The sequence below is a fragment of the Megascapheus bottae genome, chromosome 7 (assembly GCF_031878675.1).
Source record: "Megascapheus bottae isolate mThoBot1 chromosome 7, mThoBot2.hap1, whole genome shotgun sequence".
NCBI classification, from domain to species: domain Eukaryota; kingdom Metazoa; phylum Chordata; class Mammalia; order Rodentia; family Geomyidae; genus Megascapheus; species Megascapheus bottae.
Window position 1 is genome coordinate 22,984,636 of NC_143515.1, and position 22,362 is coordinate 23,006,997.

At 38.3% G+C, this 22,362-nt stretch overlaps 1 protein-coding gene across 6 annotated transcripts in view; it reads left to right on the forward strand.

Moving 5' to 3' along the window:
* The window catches only part of Immt (inner membrane mitochondrial protein), a 39,399-nt gene that overhangs the window by 7,723 nt on the left and 9,314 nt on the right, over positions 1-22,362 (forward strand). Inside the window, exons 3-12 of one of the 6 annotated variants that reach the window (XM_090336554.1) lie at positions 293-482; positions 1,204-1,315; positions 4,638-4,705; positions 4,745-4,811; positions 5,594-5,686; positions 7,961-8,097; positions 12,308-12,411; positions 13,878-14,013; positions 15,793-15,922; positions 20,869-20,883. In XM_090336554.1, coding sequence (XP_090192680.1) covers positions 293-482; positions 1,204-1,315; positions 4,638-4,705; positions 4,745-4,811; positions 5,594-5,686; positions 7,961-8,097; positions 12,308-12,411; positions 13,878-14,013; positions 15,793-15,922; positions 20,869-20,883 — 1,052 coding nt within the window. Of the gene's footprint in view, positions 1-292; positions 483-1,203; positions 1,316-4,637; positions 4,812-5,593; positions 5,687-7,960; positions 8,098-12,307; positions 12,412-13,877; positions 14,014-15,792; positions 15,923-20,868; positions 20,884-22,362 lie in introns of all 6 variants that reach the window. The other 5 variants (XM_090336555.1, XM_090336556.1, XM_090336550.1 and 2 more) reach the window with 5 other exon arrangements.

The window sequence follows — 22,362 nt, forward strand, 5'->3', positions numbered from 1 at the left end:
ATTAATATATTTGGATATACATTATATGCTTAGAACATATATATATATGTATGTAACTCAAAAAAGTACGTACTCTAGTATGTACTTTTCAAACACTGTAATATTTTGTGGGTCCCTTTTATTACATTATTTGTAGGTAAAAATTTGTTAATGATGTTCCTTTTGGTTCTACAGTAATTAGATGGCATCCATGGCAGAGCTTCCCACTCCAGGTGCTGTCTGTCAATTGGTCTATGAAGGTAGATATTGGGTAGCTGAGGAAATGCTTGTGTTTCCTATTTCTTTCCTTTAGGTTGACTACTGGCAGAATTGCTGGAGCTGGCCTTTTGTTTGTTGGTGGAGGTATTGGTGGCACTGTCCTCTATGCCAAATGGGATTCTCATTTCCGGGAAAGTGTTGAGAAAACCATACCTTATTCAGACAAACTTTTTGAGATGATTCTTGGTTCTGTACCTTGCGATGTCCCATTGCCAATGAAGCCGGTAAGTTTTAAGCACAATTTCGGTATATCCTAGTAATACTTTTTTTGTGTGTGTGTGGGGGGGGTTATGGGGCTTGAATTTGGCCTGGGCACTGCGGCTGAGCTCTTCAGCTCAAGGCTACCGACCTACCCCTGGGCCTGGGCATTGTCCCTAAGCTCTTCAGCTTAAGGATACTGCCCTGCCCTTGAGCCAAGCCCCATTTCCCGTTTTGTCTAGATTAATTGGAGATAAGAGTCTCAGGTTCTTTTGTGCCTGGGCTAACTTTGAACCTTGATCCTCAGATCTCAGCCTTCTGAGTAGCTAAGATTGCAGACGTGAGCCACGCACACCAGCTTTGGTCTGCAAGTTTTACAAAATAATGATGGCAGCCAGAGGCTGGGGATCACACTCTAATCCTGGCTCCTCAGGAAGCTGAGATCTGAGGATTTAGATTTGAAGGCAGCAGTAACAGGGCAGCCCACTAGACTGTTATTTCCAACTCACTAACAAGAAAAGCAGAAGTAAAGTTGTGGCACAAGTGATAGAGTACTGGCCTCATGGTTAAGCCCCAGAGCTGGCACAAAAAAAATGGCACAAAATGGCTTTTGCTATGATTAATAAAATATGACAAAATATTGATAACTTTATATTGGAAGTCTGAAAGACTAGACTTTTAAAAATATTATCCCGTGTTGCCATTTACAAAAACATATCCTAAACGTTAAATGTTTTCATTTCCAAGATTCAACCTGGTCCACTAAAAATATCTAGTGTATCAGAGAAAAAGAAGGAATCTGAACAGCCTGCCTCAAAGCTCCAAAATCAGGAGGGAGACACTCCAGCTTCCACATCAGGTACTCATTCTTTTACAATTTAAGATGAACTAGTTGTTTTAATTCATTTGTGCATTACTGTTAATGGGAGGGTCCTTCTGTTCCCATGTTACCCATTCTTTTAGGGGTTCAATAGGCATGAGATAAGACTTTCTTTTGAATAGGTATAAGGTTAGCCTCAGTTGTCTTGTCTATAGAAAACTAATTTTCCCTTTCATCCTTTTTTCTTCCCTAATTCTTAGCTTTTTACGTGTTTGGATTTCAAGAGTTATTCCCCTTTCTCATCTTTTTTTTTGCCCCTACTTCCCCCCCTTGTCTTTCTTAGTGATGAATATGTTTTGCATAGTCCCTGTAGATTTTTTTAAAGATTTATTTATTTACTTTTAGATATATTCTTATTTTTGCCAGTCCTGGGGCTTGAACTCAGGGCCTGAGCACTGTCATTAAGCTTTCTCAAGGCTAGAATTCACTTGAGCTACAACACCACTTTTTTTTGTTTGGGTCATGGGGCTTCAACTCAGCCTGGGCACTGTCCCTGAGCTCTTCAGCTCAAGCTACTGCCCTACCCCTTGAGCCAAACCCCATTTGTTTTCTAGAGGTTAATTGGAGATAATAGTCTCAAGTCCTTTTGTGCCTGTGCTGGCTTTGAATCTTGATCCTCAGATCTCAGCCTCCTGAGTAGCTAGGATTACAAGCATGAGCCACCATGCCCGGCTACTTCTGGCTTTTTCTATGTATGTGGTACCAAGGAATCGAACCTGAGTCTTTGTGCATGCTAGGCAAGCACTCTACCACTAGGCCAAACCCCTGCCTCTGTTCAGCATGCACTTGAACTTTGAGTTTCTCTTTAGTTACTTCTATCCTTAATCACCTGCCCTTTTTTTTTTTTTTTTTTTTTTTTGCCAGTCCTAGGGTATTTTTGTTATTCAACCAATATTTACTATTATATATCAGGCATTTTTCTAGACACTGGGAATATAGCGGTGAGTAAATTTATTTATTTGTTTGTTTTTAGGTGCCAATCTTGGGGGCTTGAACCTAGAGCCTGAATGTTGTCCCTGAGCTTATTTTTTGTCTCTTAAGGCTTGTAGTATTGTACAAGTTGAGCCACAGCTCCACTTCTGGCTTTTTTGGTGGTAAATTGGAAATAAGAGTCCCTCTGACTTTCTTGCTGGGGCTGGCTTTGATGTGTAATCCTCTGATCCTAGGTTGCTAGGATTACAGGCATGAGCCCACCAGCACCCAACTTTTTTTTCCCTCTCTTATCAGTCATGGGGCTTGGGTGTCAAGGCCTGGATGTTGTCCTTAAGCTTTTTCAAGATAATGCTTTACCACTTTGAGCATTACTTCCGTTTTTCTTGTGGTTAATTGGAGATCAGAGCCTTACAGACTTTCCTGCCTGGCCTAAATTTGAACCTCAGTGTTGGATCTCAGACTCCTGAGGAGGATTACAGGTGTGAGCCACCAGTACCTGGTTTTACTTTTCTAAAAAGTTATTTTTTTTTTAATTTTGATTTTTTTTTGCCAGTCGTAGGGCTTGAACTCAGGGCCTGACTACTGTCTTTGGGTTTTCTCAAGGCTAGAACTCTACCACTTGAGCCACACTACAACTTGCGGCTTTTTTTCTATGTATGTGGTACTGAGGAATCAAACCTGGGTCTTTGTGCATTCTACCACTAGGCCAAATTCCAGCCCGTTTTTTTCTTTTTTTTTTTTTTTAACTACTAACATTTCTTGGTGGGATGAGTGGAAGGGGAATCATGTATAAGTAAATAATTAAAATATGTAGAATGTTGTGGGGAGGAATATTGGAATTTTCAGTCACATGGGTAAGGAATTTTCACTGGAAGGTGTTATTTAAACAAAAACTTAAGAAGAGAAAGGAGTAATTCCTATAAAAGGCTTGTGAAAAAAGTACCCCAGGCAGCAGTTGGTTATTGGAGCATATTCAAACAAGGAACAAATGAGGCTGGAGTGAAATAGGGAGCAATAGCAAATGTGACTGACAGAGCAGAAAGGCTGTTGTAGAGATTCTTAGAAGCCATTTGTAAGTTTGGGTTTATATAGGGAGTAGAATGGGCTGCCCTTGGAGTATGCCAAGCCCTGGGACTGGTAGTTGAAACTTACTGTAATAAGATTACTCGGGGCTATTGTGAACACATGAGGAACCCATAACAGAAGCAGGGGGGCCAGTTAAAAATGAATTTTGTGATTAAAATCTAATTTTGTTTCTTAAACAGGACCTTCCATTTTCTGAGATAAATTTTGTGTTGTATTTTATTGCTGCCCTCATTTCATCTCTAAAGTTCATTTCTCTTTCATCAATATTTTTGTCTATAACCTTGCAAGCTCTTGAATTATTTTTTAATCTTCCTTCTTTAAAATTCTCATTTCTGAAGAGACTATAAACTATTCTGCTTTTCACACTCTTTCTATTGTGTTTTCTTTGTTTGGAGCTATCACCTTTCTGCTTAAACTTCTTCCTTCATCTCTTCAACTTTTCAACACTAATTAGAAATACTCTCTTTCATTGCTTTTTGATCTGCTCTTTTTCTCCCCTTGTTATTTTTCCATGTTCTGTAAATCTAATGTCTTTTCTTATAAAAGCTTATTAGCATAGGGGCTGGGAGTTTGGCCTAATGGTAGAGTGCTTCGTTGCATGCACAAAGACCCGGGTTTGATTCCTCAGTACCACATACATAGAAAAAAAGCCAGAAGTGGTGCTGTGGCTCAAGTGGCAGAGCTCTAGCGTTGAGAAAGCCCAAGGAGTGCTCAGTCCCTTAGCTCAAGCCCAGGACTACCAAAAAAAAAAATTACTAGTATAGTCATCAGAGACCTTTCCTCAGACAAGGAAGGTAAAATATGGATGAGTGTTGACAAGGCTTTTTTGCACTTGTTATGCAATGGAGTGGTTCCAGTTTGTGTTATTTATTTATTTATATTTATTTTTTATTTTTTGCTAGTCCTGGGCTGGAACTTAGGGCCTGAGCACTGTTCTTGGACTTTCTCAAGGCTAGATACCACTTGAGCCTCAGCACCACTTCTGGCTTGTATGTGGTACAGAGGAATCGAACCCGGGTCTTTGTGCATGCTAGGCAAGCACTCTACCACTAGGCCAAACTCCCAGCCCCTCTGTGTTATTTACTATACTTTTTAAATTTATTTTTATTTATTTTTATTTTATTTCTTGCCAGTCCTGGGGCTTTTGAATTCTGGACCACTGGTGCTTGGCAAGAAGCATTTGTTTTTAAGTCAGATGTGAAGTGAGGAGTAGTCGTAGATACCTTTGTATTTCCCATTTATCCAAGAAATTATAAATACTACAAGTAACATGTATTTATAGCATCTACAGAGGCAGCTCAAATTATTTCTGCAGCAGGTGATACACTTTCCGTCCCAGCCCCTGCCATTCAGCGTGAGGAATCAGTAAAATCTGATGGCCCTGAAATACAGCATGAGGAATCAGTAAAATCTGATGGCCCTGAAATCGGAAGAAAATCCCCATCTGAAATTTCAGGTAGTTTAATTATTTATGCTTGATGTATTATAGATGATACTCTTACCAGAAATATTTGTTAGGTAACATCAAGACACTGTAAGTATATACGTTTGTACTGGTATCCAGTCCTTAGGCTAGTTGAGGAAAGTTCTTTTATTTTTTGCTAGACTTGGGGCTTGACCTCAGGGACTGGGCACTGTCCGTGGGCTCTCTCAAGGCTAAAGCTTTACCACTTGAGCCATAGTACTACTTCGGGCCAAGTCTGTGTATGTGGTACTGAGGAACCAAACCCAGGGCTTTGTGCATGCTAGACAAGCACTCTACCACTAGGCCACACTCCCAGCCCCTTGCTTAGTAGGAAAACTTTTCTTTTTTCTTTTTTTCTTTTTTTTTGCCAGTCCTGGCTTGAACTTAGGACCTGAGCACTGTCCTTGGGCTTTCTCAAGGCTAGAGCTCTACCACTTAAGCCACAGCACCACTTCCAGCTTTTTTTTTTCTTCTATGTATATGGTACTGAGGAATTGAACCCAGGGCTTCATGCATGCTAGGCAAGCACTCTATCACTATGCCAAACTCCCAGCCCCGGAAAACTGTTAAATTCTTAAGTCTAAGCAAATCTTTTGTTGAAAAAAAATTTGCTAATTTCTTATTTCTTCATTTTAAATCATTCAAAGTGATAATGTGTGTTTTGCAATCTGTTTCACCAGAATGCCCTTGGTTAATGTAACTGGTTTGTATCCCTGTTAGTTGTAAATTTCTTGGCTGAAATTTGATTTATTCTTATTTACTTCTGCTGCAAGAGGAAACATCCCCAACTGTAAGGGAGCGACCACCTGACGAAGTTGCAGCTCGCCTTGCAGAACAGGAAAAACAAGAGCAAGTTATTATTGAGTGTATGTAAATTCAACAACTTCTTAAGTGCTTGGAGCCATCTCTCATTATTCTCTTGAACATCAGTAGAAGTTTGTCATCTACTCTGTGGTTTCCTTTGTTTCCTTATTGTTATTGTTCCATTCCCCACTGTGATTTCATCATTCTGTGTTCCCAGCTACACTATTATATAGATGACAAAGACAATTAATTCTTAGGGTATATTCTTGGTGAACATTCTAAATAATGTACTTTCACCATTTGCTTTATTTGTTATTAGTACTGAAGATTCTTTATATGCTGGAGAACAGAAATTAGTTGTTTATGCTTTAGAATATTAAATTGGTAGAATTTTTGTGAGAATCATAGGGTCTTACACCCAACCTTTGGACTCTCATTATTATCTGACACTGCTGTTTGAAATTGATGGAGGATAGAGTGTTCTAAGTTTTGTTGTTGTTTGAGAAAGGGTCTTACTCTGTTACCAAAGCTGGCCTTGAATTCTTGATTTTCCTCCCTCATCTCCTGACTGCTGCAGTTACATGTATGTGTTAGCCATGCCCAGCCAAAGACTCATTTTTTTTTTTTTCTTTGTTGGTTGTGGGGCTTGAGCTCTGGGCCTTGGCCCTGTCCCTGAGCTTTTCAGCCCGACTAGTGCTATACCATTTGACCCAAACTACCACTTGGTTTTCTGGTGGTTAATTGGAGATGAGTCACAGACTCATGCACAGGCTGGCTTTGAACTGTGATTCTCAGATCTCAGCTTCTAGTTAGCTAAAATTACAGGTGTGAGCCATCAGGGTCTGGCCAAAATCTCAATTTTATGTTGAGATTTTTGATCATTATAAAAAAAGGTAATAGATAGCCAGGTGAGGTGGCTCACGCCTGCAATACTAGCCATGCAGGAGGCTGAGATCTGAGGATCCAAGATTCAAAGCCATCCAAAGGTACTACAAAGCCAGGAGACTCTTATCTCCAATTAATCACTAGAAAACAGGAAGTGGGGCTGTGGCTCAAGGGTAGGGTGGTAGCCTTGAGATGAAGAGCTCAAGGATACATCCAGGCCCAAAGTTCAAGTCCCACAACTACCACTACCACCACCACCAACAAAAAATGTAAAGTTGAGATGGAGATACCTATTGCTTTATCAGCTCATTTTTGTTTTATTCAGTTTTTCTTTTTATTTTGGGTAAAATGAAAACTTTCAAGGTCTTGACTTGTGCCTCATAAATGTTAAAGCATATTCATGTGTGCATTTGGTCTTCTCCCTTGACTCTTGCTTTCTTTAACCTACCTCCCCCCCCTTTTTTTTTTTTTTTGCCAGTCCTGGAGCTTGAACTCAGGGCTTGAGCACTGTCCATGGGCTTTCTCAAGGTTAGAGCTCTACCACTTGAGCCATAGCACTACTTCCAGCTTTTTCTATGCATGTGGTACCAAGGAATCCAACCTGGGTCTTTGTGCAAGGTAGACAAACACTCTACCACTAGGCCAAACTCTTGATCCCTTTATACTCCTTTAGTTACATTTCATTCTGACTTGAGTTTCTTGTTGTTTGGTCATTATCAATTCTTTCCTATTATCAAGGTTTCAGAAGTGCCACATATTGTTCAGCAGGTTCTTTTGTTTGTTTACTTCTAGCTTAGGTTTGTGCTCAATGTACTTTTTGTTTTTATACTGCATACCTAACACATTTTCTGTTTTTCTGATTGTTACTGATCATATTCTCATTGACCTTCAATTGAGTATTTCTCCATTTTATCCCAAATCATCCTTTGTTCCATTTAAATCTTGAAATTTCTTTTTGTGTTTTTTGAAGGCAGCATATAGGATTCTATTTTATCTTAATAGGCGGTAGCCCTTTACACACCATGGATGTCTATTTGCGTTATTTATGTGTAAAAACTATCCATTCCAAGCTGGTATTGCCTTTTTTATTTGCATATTTTCTTGTCTTTTTCTTTTCTGTTATCTTCTTGTATCCTGGCCATAACAAGATTTTGCTAAAGGTTTTCTTCTTACTGACCTGTTGAAAATGGGCACCCCTTTTTCCTGGTGAGTCAATATGACTTTCTAAAACAAAAAATGGGTAGTTATCCTATAGAATATTCTAAACCTTGTTTCTTCCATTTGAAATACATTAGCCTTCTTTAAGTATTTCTTTTTCTTAAATCCAAAGTTTTTACTTTGAAAAAAAAATTCAGATATTTATAAAGGCAAAATCAGTGCAATAAACCCTGACAAATCCAGATTCAGTTACTATCAATATTTTACTATCCTTTGTTTATTTTTTTCCTCAGCTCTAGCCAAGACCTTAGACTATGCTCTGAGCCAAACTGCATCCATCACTCAGCAGGCTATAGCAGCCCAGAATGCTGCAGTCCAGGCCGTCAGTGCACATGCTAACATACTAAAAGCAGCCATGGACAACTCTGAGGTGAGCCAAGTAGAGAGATTAAGTCATGGGGCCTTTAAAATAGACTGCTTTCTACCCTGGGTTTCTCTAGAACATTTGTCTTTAGAAAACATTGAGAAAAGCATTTAAATATTTTTAAAATGAATTTTTGTTATGGTGCCTTTAAAAGAAAATCTCATGACACCTATACAGAATTAGATTTGTTTTTATACCATAGGAGTGCTTATTTATTACTTTTTTGTTGTTTTAAAATTGTCAGCCATTTCCTTAATTTTGAGATTGACATGAAATTTTAATAAATACTATTTAGACAGCTTAAATATCCCAAATACCATCTATTTTAAATTAAATGTTTATCATTTGTTTTATCTTAAACATTTCAAAGAATAAATTAGCAATTTTGATTTCTTTTTTTTTTTTTTTGCCAGTCCTGTGCCTTGAGCTCAGGGCCTGAGCATTGTCCTTGGGCTTTCTCAAGGCTAGCACTCTACCACTTGAGCCACAGCACCACTTCTGGCTTTTTCTATGTATGTGGAGTGCTGAGGAATCGAACCCTGGTCTTCGTGCATGCTAGGCAAGCACTCTTACCACTAGGCCAAACTCCCAGCCCCAGCAATTTTGATTTCTAAATGTAATACTAAAATTCAGTGGTTTTCCTTTAAATTTCATTTAATTATTTAGTATATATAAATGTCTCAACAAGAAGTTTTTTGTAAAGTAAAAGAAAGTAAGTAAACTATAAGTATCAGGGGTAAAGATCGTGTATTCATGGACAGTAGTTTCCTTGCTACCATAGGTATGGATTTTTTTGTTGTTGTTGTTTTGCACCTCTCCTGGGGCTTGAACTGAGGGCCTATGCACTGTCCTTGGATAATTTTTTTGCTCAAGGCTAGTGCTCTGTAGCTTGAGCCACCGTGCTACTTCTATTTTTTTCTGTGTATGTGAAACGGATAAATCGAACCCAGGGCTTCATGCATGCTAGACAAGCACTTTACCACTAGGCCATGTTCTTGGACCCCAGTACATTGTTTTTATAGAAGTTTTTTTTTTATTAAAGAATTTATTAACATTGATTTTTGCATCATATTTCAAATGACATGTTTAAACAAACAAGTATTCAAGAAGGGAATCTATATACAATCACTGGTACTTAGATTTTAGAACATAATTGAAATTAGACTGAGGGTTTATATGTCATAGATACATATTAATCTATGTATTAAAACATGTCTATAGAGTCACAAATTTTTATGTCTGTTTATTTATGTTGTGTTTATTTCCAATACCATGTCCATAGCATTGGGTACATGTATAATGAGTCCTCGCTCTTTGTTTTTATAGAAGTTTTTAAAAAGCCGGGCGTGGTGGCTCACGCCTGTTGTCCTAACTACTCAGGAGGCTAAGATCTGAGGATCAAGGTTCAAAACCAGCCCGGCATGGCATGAAAGGACCTGAGACCCTTATCTCCAGTTAACTTCTAGAAAACTAGAAAATGAGTAGTGGGGCATGACTCAAAGGTAGGGCAGATATCCTTGAGCTGAAGAGCTCAGAGACAGTGCCCAGGCTGAGTTCAAGCCCCATAACACCCCCCCCCCCAAAAAAAATAGTTTTTAAAGATGCTTTGTGTTTTTTCAAATCTGTATACCTACTAACCTTAATTGCTGGAAATGACAGGCTTTAAAACTTAACTGAAAATTTCATTTTATTTGAAGTTCAAGGAGATGTAAATATTATGAGTTCAGTCAACAAAGAAATGCATATAAAGAATTTAATATACCTGTACACAGATTCAGGAAGGCTGCAAGTACCATGATATCATAGAAAGCTGGATCTAAATCAGATTCAAAAGTGCAGCAATTGGGCTGAGTACTAGTGCCTAAACTTGTAATCGTAGCTCTTCAGGAGGCTAAGTTCTGCAAATCAGATTTGAAGCCAGTCAGGACTTTAGGCAGGAAAGTCTAAGATCTTTATCTCTAACAACCAAAAAAAAAAAAAACAAAACAAAAAAACAAAACATGAAGTGGAGCTGTGGCTATAGTGGTAGAGCACTGACCTTGAGCAAAGAAGCTCACGGATAGGCCCCAGACACTTAGTTCAAGCCTGAGCACTGGCCAAAAAAAAAAAAAAAAAAAAAAAGTACAGTAATTGGAAGCCTTCAGTGCCTTCAGTGTTATGGTTCTACTCTGGAGTAAGGTGTTCAGGATTTTTCATTTTCCAGTGAGTATATAATGTGTTAAGCATATGGATTAGACCATGAAAAATTTATTGCAATGAAGATTTTACTACTAAGGGATATCTTAGAGTACAAGTTCAGTAGAACTAGAGAGTGTTACCTAATGTCACAAAGTAATCAGAAAGCATTTTTATTATTGTATTTTATTGTCAGTGTGGTGTATAGAGTGGTTACAGTTATGTTTGTCAGGTGGTGTGTACAATTACTTCTTGATTGTTCTTTCCCATGTTTTTCTCCCACTTTCCCTCCCCCCCCAATCCGTCCCAATCATCTTATTTTTTTCCTCTTCCTTATTTCAAATGAACAAATTAATGTATATACAATATACTAGGTACCATTTTTTACTTTTTTTTGTTGTTGTTGTTGGTGGTGGTGGTTGTGGGACTTCAACTCTGGGCCTGAGTGTTGTCCCTGAGCTCTTCAGCTCAAGGTTCCCACCCTACCCCCTGGGCCACAGTGCCACTTCCTGTTTTCTAGTGGTTAATTGGAGATGAGTCTCATAGATTTTAGTGCCCAAGTTGGCTTTGAACCACGATACTCAGATCTCAGCCTCTTGAGTAGCTAGTATTATAGGTGTGAGCCACCACACCATTTTTAACTTCTTAGTTGTGTATTTTAAGACTGTGTTTTATGGTGTGTCTCCAACTTACTCTCTTCCTGCCTCAGCCACTATAGTGTTGGAATTAACAGGCCTGTGCTGCTATCTCTGCTTAAACACATTTTCATATGTGATAAAAATAAGTTCCAGCAGAATAAAGTATGACTTGTATTTTCCAGGCATATAGAAAAAAGGATTCCAACTGCTGTTTGTAGTAAAAGAAGTTTCAGATGTACTTAAGATCTATAATATATAAAACTAAGTGCTTAGACTGGGCATCAGTGGCTCACGTCAACGAAATGTCCGTTAGACTCTTCTCTCCAATTAGCCACCTGAAAACTGGAAGTGGCACTGTGGCTCAAGTGGTAGATTGCTAGCCTTGTGCTGAAGAGCTCAGGGACAGCACCCAGGCCCAGATATCTCTATAAATAGATAGATAGATAGATAGATAGATAGATAGATAGATAGATAGATAGATCGATCTCTACATATTGTACTACTCAAAGGTTATTTCTAAAAGTTGATTTCTATTTTATGAATTCGGAAATGACATTCTTGACTAATAAACTTATAAACTTTCTATTTGTCTTTTTTTGGGGGCAGGGTGGCACAGTTCTGGGGCTTGAACTTTAGGACTCATTCTCTTTTTTGGCTCTTTTGCTTGCCACTGGTGTTTTACCAGTTGAGCCATAGCTCCACTTTATGATCCTTAATTGGAGATAAGAATCTAAAGGATTTGTCTGCCCAGGCTGGCTTTGAACTTTGGTTCTTAAGTCTCATCTTCTTAGTAGCTAGGATTAGAGCTGTGCTTCTTTCTACTTAGCCTTGAGCTATGCTTTTGGTGGTCAACTCAGCAATTAAGAAAAATTTAAATACTAGTACTTCACTGAGGATGACTTAAAATCCATAGACAACTCATAAGTTTCATGCTCCAAATTTTTTTTTTTGCCTGTCCTGGGGCTTGAACTCAGGGCCTGAGCACTGTCCTTGGGCTTTCTCAAGGCTAGAGCTCTACCACTTGAGCCATAGCACCATTTCCAGTTTTTTTCTATGTAAGTGGTACTGAGGAATCAAACCCAGGTCTTCATGCATGCTAGGCAATCATTCTACCACTAGGCCAAACTCTTGACCCTCCATATTTTTAAGAATCTTATTTTTAAAAGTCTTGAAAATGCTTATATACATTGGAAAATAAAGCTTTTTTTTTTTTTTGGAAGGACAATTGATGGGAAATTATGTACTTCATTGTTCTGATCATAAGCTCTTTGTTATAAGTTCCTCTTCTGGAGAAATATTTGTATAGAAGTTTTTACCTTTGAATGCTTATTTTAGCATTTAATCTTATTGATCTGTGTGGTGATATAATTAATCATGTTTATATAACTTAAATTCTTGTTTAGATTCCAAGCGAGAAGAAGTCTGCTCAGTGGCGTACTGTGGAGGGTGCATTGAAAGAACGCAGAAAGGCAGTAGATGAAGCTGCTGATGCTCTTCTCAAAGCCAAGTAATTACTCATGGACTTTAACAAGTAATTAGGGCCTCCTAGTGACTTTCTTTGGGCTGGGCTTTCTTAATACTGTGTATAAAATGAAGACACAGAGATAGGTATTTGTTTTGTCCTTTACATGTGATTGATCAGCGTGACATCTTAAACACAAGGTTTTAAAGGGACAGGATATATGACGTTTAACCCAAAATAACATTGGCAGAAATTGATATATAGGATCTTAAGACAAAAGTAAGGTTTCCTTTGCATCATCACTAGGATCACATCTCCATGCATTTACTTCTGCTTTAATTTTAGGATTTTACTGGGTTAGATTAAGTAGTTATATCAGAAGTAAGAAAATAAAATATAATCTTGGTTGCCTTAATTATCAAAGTAGTGAGTATATAGCTTTATCTCTCCTCAGCCTGGATGCCTTGAAGTTGGCTATAATTACGTTCAAGTCTGGAAACTCAAGTCAGCTTCTGAGGATAAGAACTGTATTTAACTACAGGGTTATTACCAAAGTGGATGGACATTGTCTGTCCAAATTTTGCTATCTTCGCATATTTATTATTGCCAAAAGGAAGCCATCTAATAAAGCTAGCATATCCTTTGAGAAGTTTAAGTCTCTATGTTCACATCACTGAATTGTGTAGGACTGGGTAACTTTAGTGGTAAGTAGACCGTAGTTCATCTGATGTGTGAAATAATCTACGTCATGACTGCTCCTGAGACCCTGTTATTTGCTCAGTGAGTTCTTTGGCCTTTGCCTTCCTTATCTTTGAAGTTTGTTTCAGAATATATACTATTTTAAATACATATGAAGAGGCATGTAGTGATTTTTTTCGTATTTTTTTTGTCTCAATGTATATGCTTATCTAGAATCCTATATAATTTGTCATATCATGTTACATTTTAAATCTAATCTTGGCTGGCATTTCTTTAGTACTCATGAAGTGGTAGGCACTGTGCTACATATTTCTCATGAATAACTATCCCTCCACAGGGTGAACAGCCCATCAGGACTGAGAGTTTAACAATCTGCCTTATTCTATAGCATGCATCTCATACATCTTTCTACTTCTAAGTCACTATTAGATGTAGTTCATTGCTGAATAGGATTTTCAACAATTGGTGAGAAAAAGTGTTTCTGTCTACTGACCATTAAGAAAGCATCAAAGCTGGGTGATGGTAATTCATGCCTATAATCCTAGGTACTCAGGAGGCTGAGATCTGATGATAGAGGTTCAAAACTAGCTCAGGCAGGAAAGTCTCTGACCCTCTAATCTCCAGTTAGCCACCAAAAGAACTGGAAGTGGAAGTGTGTCTCAAAGTGGTAGAGTGCCAGCTTTGGGCAAAAATTGCTCAGGGACAGTGCCAGGTCCTGAGTTTCAGCCCTACAGCAGATCAAAACAAAAACCGTCTTTAATTAGATTGATAAGTGATTATATTAAGATTTGTTTTGTTTTGTTTGTTTTCAGAGAAGAATTAGAGAAGATGAAAGGTGTAATTGAAAATGCAAAGAAGGAAGAGGTTGTTGGGGCAAAAACTCATATAACTCTTGCAGAGGGAAAACTTCACAACATGATAGTTGATTTGGATAACATGGTCAAGAAGGTACATTTCTCAATTCTTCATAATTTTTTAACTTATTTGTTTGTTTATTTATTGCCAGTCCTTGGGCTTGAACTCAGAGGTTGGGTACTGTCACTGAGTTGCTCAATATTAATGCTCTACCACTTTGAGCTACAATGCCACTTTCAGCTTTTTTTTTTTTTTTTGAGTAGTTTATTAGAGATAACAGTCACATGGAATTTTCTGCCTGGTCTGGCTTTGAACTGTGATCTTCAGATCTCAGCCTCCTGATTATTTTTGTGAGCCACCAGCACCTGGCTTATTTATATATTGCAAATAAACATATATATATTTGCCAGTCCTGGGGCTTGAACTCCGGGCTTAAGACACTGTTTTTAAGTACTTTTTCTCAAGGCTAATGCTCTGCCACTTGAGCCACAGCACTATTTCTGGCTTTTCTGTGTGTGCTACTGAGGATTCAAATCCAGAGCTTCGTGCATGTTACTCAAACATTCTACCACTAGGCCAAACTCCTGGCCCCTGGCTTGTATTTTTTAAATACCTTTAGCCAAAAGAGTTGGAATAATTTAGGAAAGTAGTAAGATCTCTGTCATCTCCCCATTTTTTCCTAGCAAAGAATATCAGTTGTTTTTAAAATTGCCTTAGGGGAAATCATGGTGGCTCATGTCTGTAATCCCAGCCACTTGGGTATAGGGTATCTGGAGGATTACTATTCAGAGACAACCCAGTCAAAAAATGTTGGTGAGATCCTATTTAATGAGTAAGCAAGGCATGGTAGTAAATGTCTAAGATTCTAGCTAAAAGTGAGGTAGAGGTAGGAGGATAATGGTCTGAAGCTGGCCTAGCAAAAACTCAAGATTCTATCTGAAGAATAAAGCAAAAAAAGGATTGAAGGAGTGGCTCAAATAGTAGAGCACTTTTCTAGTAAGCTTGAGACCTTGAGTTTGAATCCCTGTACTGCGCCCAAAAATCATAAAAAAAAAAATTTTCAGGCTGGGCACTGGTGGCTCATGCCTATAATCCTAGCTACTCAGGAGGCTGAAGCTCTCAGTTCAAAGCCAGCCCATTCAAGAAAGTCCAGGAGACTCTTATCACCAATTAACCATGAGAAAATCAGAAGTGACACTACCTCAAAGTGATATAGCGCTTATTGTTAAGTGAAGAAGCTGAGGGCTAGGGCCCAGACCCTGAGTTCAAGTCCCATCACCAACAAAAAAAATTAAACCTTTTTTTTTTGCTCACGGAGAGTTTTAAGACCTTAGTTTTAAGCCTTAGTACCAGCACAAAAACCAAAAATAGTTTAAATGGGTTTTAGTATTGTTCTCATTGTATGTATAAGGATGTATGTATTACCACCATTCCTTATTAACTTTTGTCCTCTCCCTTTTCCTCTCTCCCGCCCCATGTTGGTGCTTGTACTCATACTAGGGATTGTACTCAGGGCCTCTCTCCCTCATCAGCTTGCAGTCTACCACTTGAGCCACACCTTCAGTTCTGTTTTTGTTGTCGTTGTTGCTGTTGTTGTTGGTTAATTGGAGATAAGAGTATCTCAGATTTGTCTGTTGGAACAGACTTCAAACCTTAGCCTTCACATCTTAGGTCCTGAGCTAGAATTACAGGTGCCACCAGCACCTGACTGTCCCTTCACTTGAGTCCTGACTCCTAAACACCCCTTTTGTTGAGCTTCAGATTTATGTTATTTATACATTCTCATCAAGACCTAATTAAATAAAGGAATTGTATTTGTTTTTCTTGATGTGCATATGGACTTTTGCTCAGCTTAATTCTTATATTTCCTAGGTCCAAGCAGCTCAGTCTGAGGCTAAGGTTGTCTCTCAGTATCATGAGCTGGTGATCCAAGCCCGGGATGACTTCAGGCGAGAGTTGGAAAGTATTACTCCAGAAGTTGTTTCTGGATGGAAAGGGATGAGTAAGTACAGTTGCAGTCTGGCACTTTATTTATTTATTTTTTTTGTAATTAATAGAAGGGTTACATTATATTTGCCAGGTAGAAGGTACATTTCTTAACAATCATGGCTATCCCTTCTCATGTTTTTGTCCCCATTACCCTCTCCCACCCCCTTCCCTCATCTTGTTTTCCCCCCTTCCCTATGCTACTTCAAAAAAACATATATATAATATATCAGATAACAAGGTAAGATGAGAAATAACATAGTACATTAAGAACAACAGTCACACCTTATGGGGCTCTTGATTCTATATCTTGGAGGTCCTTTCATTTAGCCTCATCCTATATGGCCTTATGTGTCTAGGTTTTGGCACTTTATTTTTTTCAAATTTTTGGCAACTGATTAAACATTCTTCATTTGTGTAGTTCAGATTCTTGACATATCTTGTGTGTGTACAGTTATAGCACTTTACTTCAGCCATAATAATGACAGATGACACACTGTGTTGTTGTTGTTAATTTACTTTATTGTTGCTTTAGAGGTGTTTTGCAGCAGAGTTATGTTTACGTGTATCAGATATATAAGCACATTTCTTTTTTATTTATTAACATTGATTTTTACATCATATTTCAAATGTCCTGTTTAACAAACAAGTCCCATTTCTTTTTGCACAGTGTCACCCGTTCCCTCATTCTCTCCCTCCCATCTCCACCCATGAGTTGCATAGTTCACTTTTGTCACTATACAGTGCTGTACTCTTTTACCCTTTTCCCTTAGATTCTGTGTCCTCCCCAGATGTGCACATGAATACCCTGTATATAAGGTAAAGAATGGAATCATCAGGAAAAAAAAAAAACAAATTAAGGAAAAAATCCGTTGTTTCCATATATTTGGAGTTCATTTCAGTATGTATATTATTTTATATACATATAAAGAGGCACTTGGGTATTGCTTCTTTGTGATTCTCTCCTAAAACTATCTTCTTTTTCTAGAATTCTGTTTGCTGTGACAGTACTCTTAAAGCATTAGCCATGATGAACAGAGCTCCAGCCATTGTTTAAATCCACAGTTCAGGGTTTCATTCAAAAACCAAAAATTGAAAAAGTATAGAATCTAGGTGAGAGTGCTATAATCTTGACTTCGATTTTTATTTATTTATTTTTCCAGCTCTGGGGCTTGAACTAAGAATGTGGGCACAGTCCCTGAGCTTCTTTTGTTCAGGATAGCACTCTACCACTTGAGCCACAGCGCCAGTTGCAACATTTTTTGTTTATTGTGGTACTGAGTTATCCAACCTAGGGCTTCCTGTATGTAAGGCAAGCACTCTTATCACTAAGCCACATTTAGTCCTGATTTTTTGTTTTTAATATATAACTCAAAACTTTTAAAGTATATGTAGTAATTTAAGGCATATCTTATGACTATCTGATGACAACACTGCTGAGAATTTACCTAGAGAACCTGATTTGTAAGCTCAGACTGTAAGGAGTAGTGATAACAGTGATATAGACTGAGGTAGTAGTGATTTAGTATAGCTATAAGGAGAGGTACTAAAGCAGTTGTTCTCAACCCAAGTCCATTGGTAGTGTCTGGTGACATCTGTGATAACTACTGTGCGGGTGTTACTAGCCTCTAGCAAGTAAAAATGGCTGCTTTGCTATGTGGCTTTTTCTAGGTGTTTCATAGCAAAGACTTGTCAGGCCAGGTGTCAGTACTGCCAAGGTTGAGAAACCCTAGCTAAAGAAATGTCATGTAGAGCTGGGCACTTGTGGCTCCTGCCTGTAATCCTAGCTCCTCAGGAGGCTGAGATCTGTTTGAGGTTCAGGGTTCAAAGCCAGCCTAGGAATGGAAGTGTGTGATACTCTTATCTCCAGTAAACCACCAGAAAACCAGAAGTGGTACTGTGGCTCAAAGAGGTAGAACACTAGCTTTGGGCTGAAGAGCTCAGGGACAGTGCCCAAGCTGTTCAAATCCCATGACCGACCAAAAAGAAAAAAAAGCAAAAAGAAACATGGTGCAGAAAATGAACGTTTCCCTGCAGAAGTATATGTTTATAGGCAGTCTTAGTTTAATTTGTATTAGTATTTTAAATAGGCTATATGTTTACATGGTAACAGCATTTGAAAAAGCAAATGACATTTGGTGGTTTTCCTTTTACTTCCTGCCAGTCACTTTGAGTGTACTCTCAGAGCTAATGAGAGTTAGTGATTCCTGTGTATCTTTGGAGATGGTGAATGATCTCATGATTACCTAACCCCCCAGGAGATGTCTTTATCTCTGAAGATTTTATAACAAACTCACTTCTGGCTTATTTTATGAATTATTTTGCTTGTATTCTTCCCTCAAATTATAAATGAGCTTGTTTATATATTCATCATATCTAATATTCTGTGTTCACCGTAATTGAGTAGAGTGCCAAACATATAAGTAATAGCTAATGCTAGAGAGCATTATTCTGTACCCCACACTCTTCTAAGCGCTTCATAGTCCATAGTCTATGAAGTAACTTTTGTTCTTATCTCTCCATTTTACAGATGAGGTGACAGAGATACAGTGCCTGGCTTCTCTCTCTCTTGCTTTTTTTCCCATATACTTTTTATTGTGATTAATAGAAGGGTTACATTATATTCACCAGATAGAGAGTGCATTGCTTCACATACATTGACACCCTTTCTCATGTCTTGGTCCCCATTTCCTTCCCTCCACCCCCGTCCCTCATCTTGTTTTCCCCTCTTCCCTATCTGATTTCACTTCTTGAACTGTGGTTTACAATTTCTCATGGCACATATACTCTAAAATTTCAGCTCCTACATACACGCTTCAGGAGACTCATGAAATTGTGTATTATGACACTTTTGTAAACAGTGGTAGAATACTGTGCTAGCAGACATCCAGCAAAGACAAAAAGAAAAATTAAGAACAATTGAACATGTTACATGTGGCTTCAAATAAACAATTAGTGTCTCAAAAAAAAAAGACTCCCAAAGCTGTGGAAGAATACATAAAATAGGATGACACACTGGGTGTTAAGAACATACAAAACAGAATTGTGTATTATTTAAGGATGTATGTATATTCAATATATTTTTTTAAAAAAGTACTTAGGGGGAGTTGGGGACATGACTCGTGTGGTAGTGCACTAGCCAAAATAAAGGTACTTAGGAATGGTGAATCCTAGATTCAGAGACTGGAGACCTCTGTATAGAAAGCAAGGGGTAGCCATTAGGATGTTACATCTGGGTGTTGCTAGGGTTGGACAATAAGTTGCAAGTTGTATGCTGTCAGCATTCCAGGGCAAACATTGTTATTGCTATAGACTAGTACATATAGCCAAATTTATGTGCCATGTTGAAACTAATTAATGTATTATCTTTTATCTTGGCAGTACTTTCTGGTTTAGCTATAGATTAAACACTTGATTTTTACAGTGTGTGTGCATATGCGCACATGCTGATACCAAGGCTTAAAACTCAGAGCCTTGTGCTATTGCTTGGCTTTTTAACCTACTGCTCAAGTGCTTTACCAGTTCAGCTACATTTTCAATATTGGCATTTTGCTGGCTAGGTAGAGTGAAGAGTCTTGGACTTTTCTGCCCAGATTGGCTTTTCAAACCATGATCCTAAGATCTTAGCCTCATGGGTAGTTAGAATTGGAGGTGTGAATCATTGGTACCCAGCTAAAACCATTTTTGATGAGAAATGCTTATAGTAAAAGGAGCAGTGTGATTATAATAAATGGAAGAATTCTTGTTTTGGTGGGGAGGTCTGTCCTGGGGCTTGAACTATGCTATTCTTTCATTTGAGCCACACCTTCACTTCCAACTTTTTGCAGATTAATTTGTTTATGCAGGCTGGCCACAGACACCTTGTGTTTTTTTGTTTTTTTGCCAGTCCTGGGGCTTGAACACAGGGCCTGAGCACTGTCCTTGGGCTTTCTCGAGGTTAGAGCTCTACTACTTGAGCCACAGCACCACTTTCAGCTTTTTTTCTATGTATGTGATACTGAGGAATTGAACCTGGATCTTCATGCATGCTAGGCAAGCATTCTACCAGTAGGCCAAACTCCTGGCCCCAGGCACCTTCTTTTGTTTTGTTGTGGTTGTTTTCTCAACTTTTTTTTTTTTTTTTTTTGCCAGTCCTGGGCTTGGGCTCAGGGCCTGAGCACTATTCTTGGACTTTCTCAAGGCTAGAGCTCTGCCACTTGAGCCTCAGCACCACTTCTGGTTTTTTTCTATGCATGTGGTACCAAGGAATCGACCCGGGTCTTTGTGCATGCTAGGCAAGCTCTCTACCACTAGGCCAAACTCCCGGCCCCTGTTTTCTCAACTTTGTGAAGCACAGGTTATTTGGAAGCTCGTCCTTTCAGCTTGTCTTACAGGGCTTTACCCTGCGATGCTTGTGATCATGATGGGGAAGGATTGCACAGTATTAGTTTTTTTCTTCTTGTCTTTAAACCAGACATAGTTTTTAGATTACTTTGCACAGGTTAAGTATACATTTAATGTAGAGTCTACTGTTTAAAACTTTTCTAAAGAAACTGCACTTGTTAATCCCCATGCAGGAGGCTAAGGTAGGAGAATTGCAGATAGTGACAAGACTGTCTCAATGCCAGGAGGATTAATTCCATAGTATTTGAAATAGAAGAGGCCTGACACTGAGAATAGCCAAAACTGTGACTTACTTTGAACTATGAAGTTAGGAGAGATTGAAGAAACTTTGATTGCCTTAGTGGAATAATGAGTCTTAAAACCTAAACTACTTTTAATATCAATGGTTCTCTTGTTTAGTAAAATGTTAGTTTACCTGGATATGTATTGCTTTATAGTTCCTTCGCTTTGAAGTATTAAAATGTGTTTTCTTGGTTAAAGTTTTTGGTTCCTTGTGTTTCCTTTTGGGTGTTGCTGTTTAATGAATAATAATCAAAGTATGTACATTCTTTAAAAACAGTTCTTGTCTTTTTTTTGTAGGTGTTTCTGACCTAGGTGAGTAACTACATGTGTTTTCTATTTAAAGACATTGTCTTGAATCTTAAAATACTGAAAGTCTTTTTATCATATTTGATAAATTTAAATTGGATATTTGAGCATCCATGTATTCTTAAGGAACAAACGTATTGCAAGTGATTGGAAACCTGTATATGTAAGAGGTGTGTATCTGTATATATAAATTACATGTGTTTGTGTGTTTTATTTATTTTAGATAATTTCAAACATTAAAAAGTAGGGAGAAAGCTTTAATAAACTCTCATACCCAACATTAGCAACTACTAACCCATACCTAGTTTTGTCTTATATTAGTTAAATCTTCTTAAAATGAACTTGAGTTGTTTTGTTTAGAGTGATATCCAAAGAAGTTCCACACATTGAATATGTTCGATTTGTTGTTATTAGTTATAGAGTTTGAACCCGGGACCTAGGCACTGTCCTTGAGCTTTTTTGGGACATAGCACTACTTCTGGTTTTTGAGTAATTAATTGAAAGATAAAGAGTCTCACTGGGACTTTTCTGCCTCAGCTGGCTTTGAACCAAATTGCTCAGATCTCACCTTCCTAGGTAGTTAGGATTACAAGTGTGAATCACTGGCTTTTGGCTTGTTCTGTGAATCTTAATGCCTTTTTTTTTTTTTTTTTTTTTTTTGATAGTTCCTGGGGCTTGGACTGTGGGCCTGGGCGCTCTCCCTGAGCTCTTCAGCTTAAGGCTACTACCCTACCTCTGGGCCTGGGCATTAGCCCTGAGCTCTTCCTTTGAGCCACAGCGCCATTTCTGGGATTCTAGTGGTTAATTGGAGATATGAGTCTTTTGGTCTTTAGTGCCCGGGCTGGCTTTGAAGTGTAATCCTCAGATCTCAGCCTCCTTAGTAGCAGGGATTACAGGCATGAGCCACCATGTTCAGCCCATCTTTCTTTTTAAATTATTGTGGAATTGAATAATTTGTCAAATTATCCACATTTTATATTGGAGCCAGTCTTTTTTTTTTTTTCCCATTCCTGGGGCTTAAACTTAGTGCCTGAGTATTGGAAGCCATTATTCTTATTGTATTATATATTTTAACATTGTGGAATGCAAATCAATAGCAAAAAAATACTACATGATTTATGCTTAAATGTGAACATTTGAGCATGAATATTTGAGCATCTCTGGATGCAGATGACTATCCTAGATAATATATGTTGTTATTTTGCCAGTTCTGGGGGCTTGAACTCCCGGCGTGGATGCTGTACCCGAACCTCTTTGTGCTCAAGGCTAGCACTCTGTCATTTGAGCCACAGTGCCACTTGCACCTTTTTCTGAGTAGTTCATTGGAGATTAGAGTCTCACAGACTTTCCTTCCTGGGCTGGCTTCTACCTTGATCCACAGATCTTAAACTCCTGAGTAGCTAGGAGTACAGGCTTCAGCTATTGGGGCCCAACTGATAATACATGCTTATGAAGAGAAGCAACACTCTTATTAGGTAAGATATG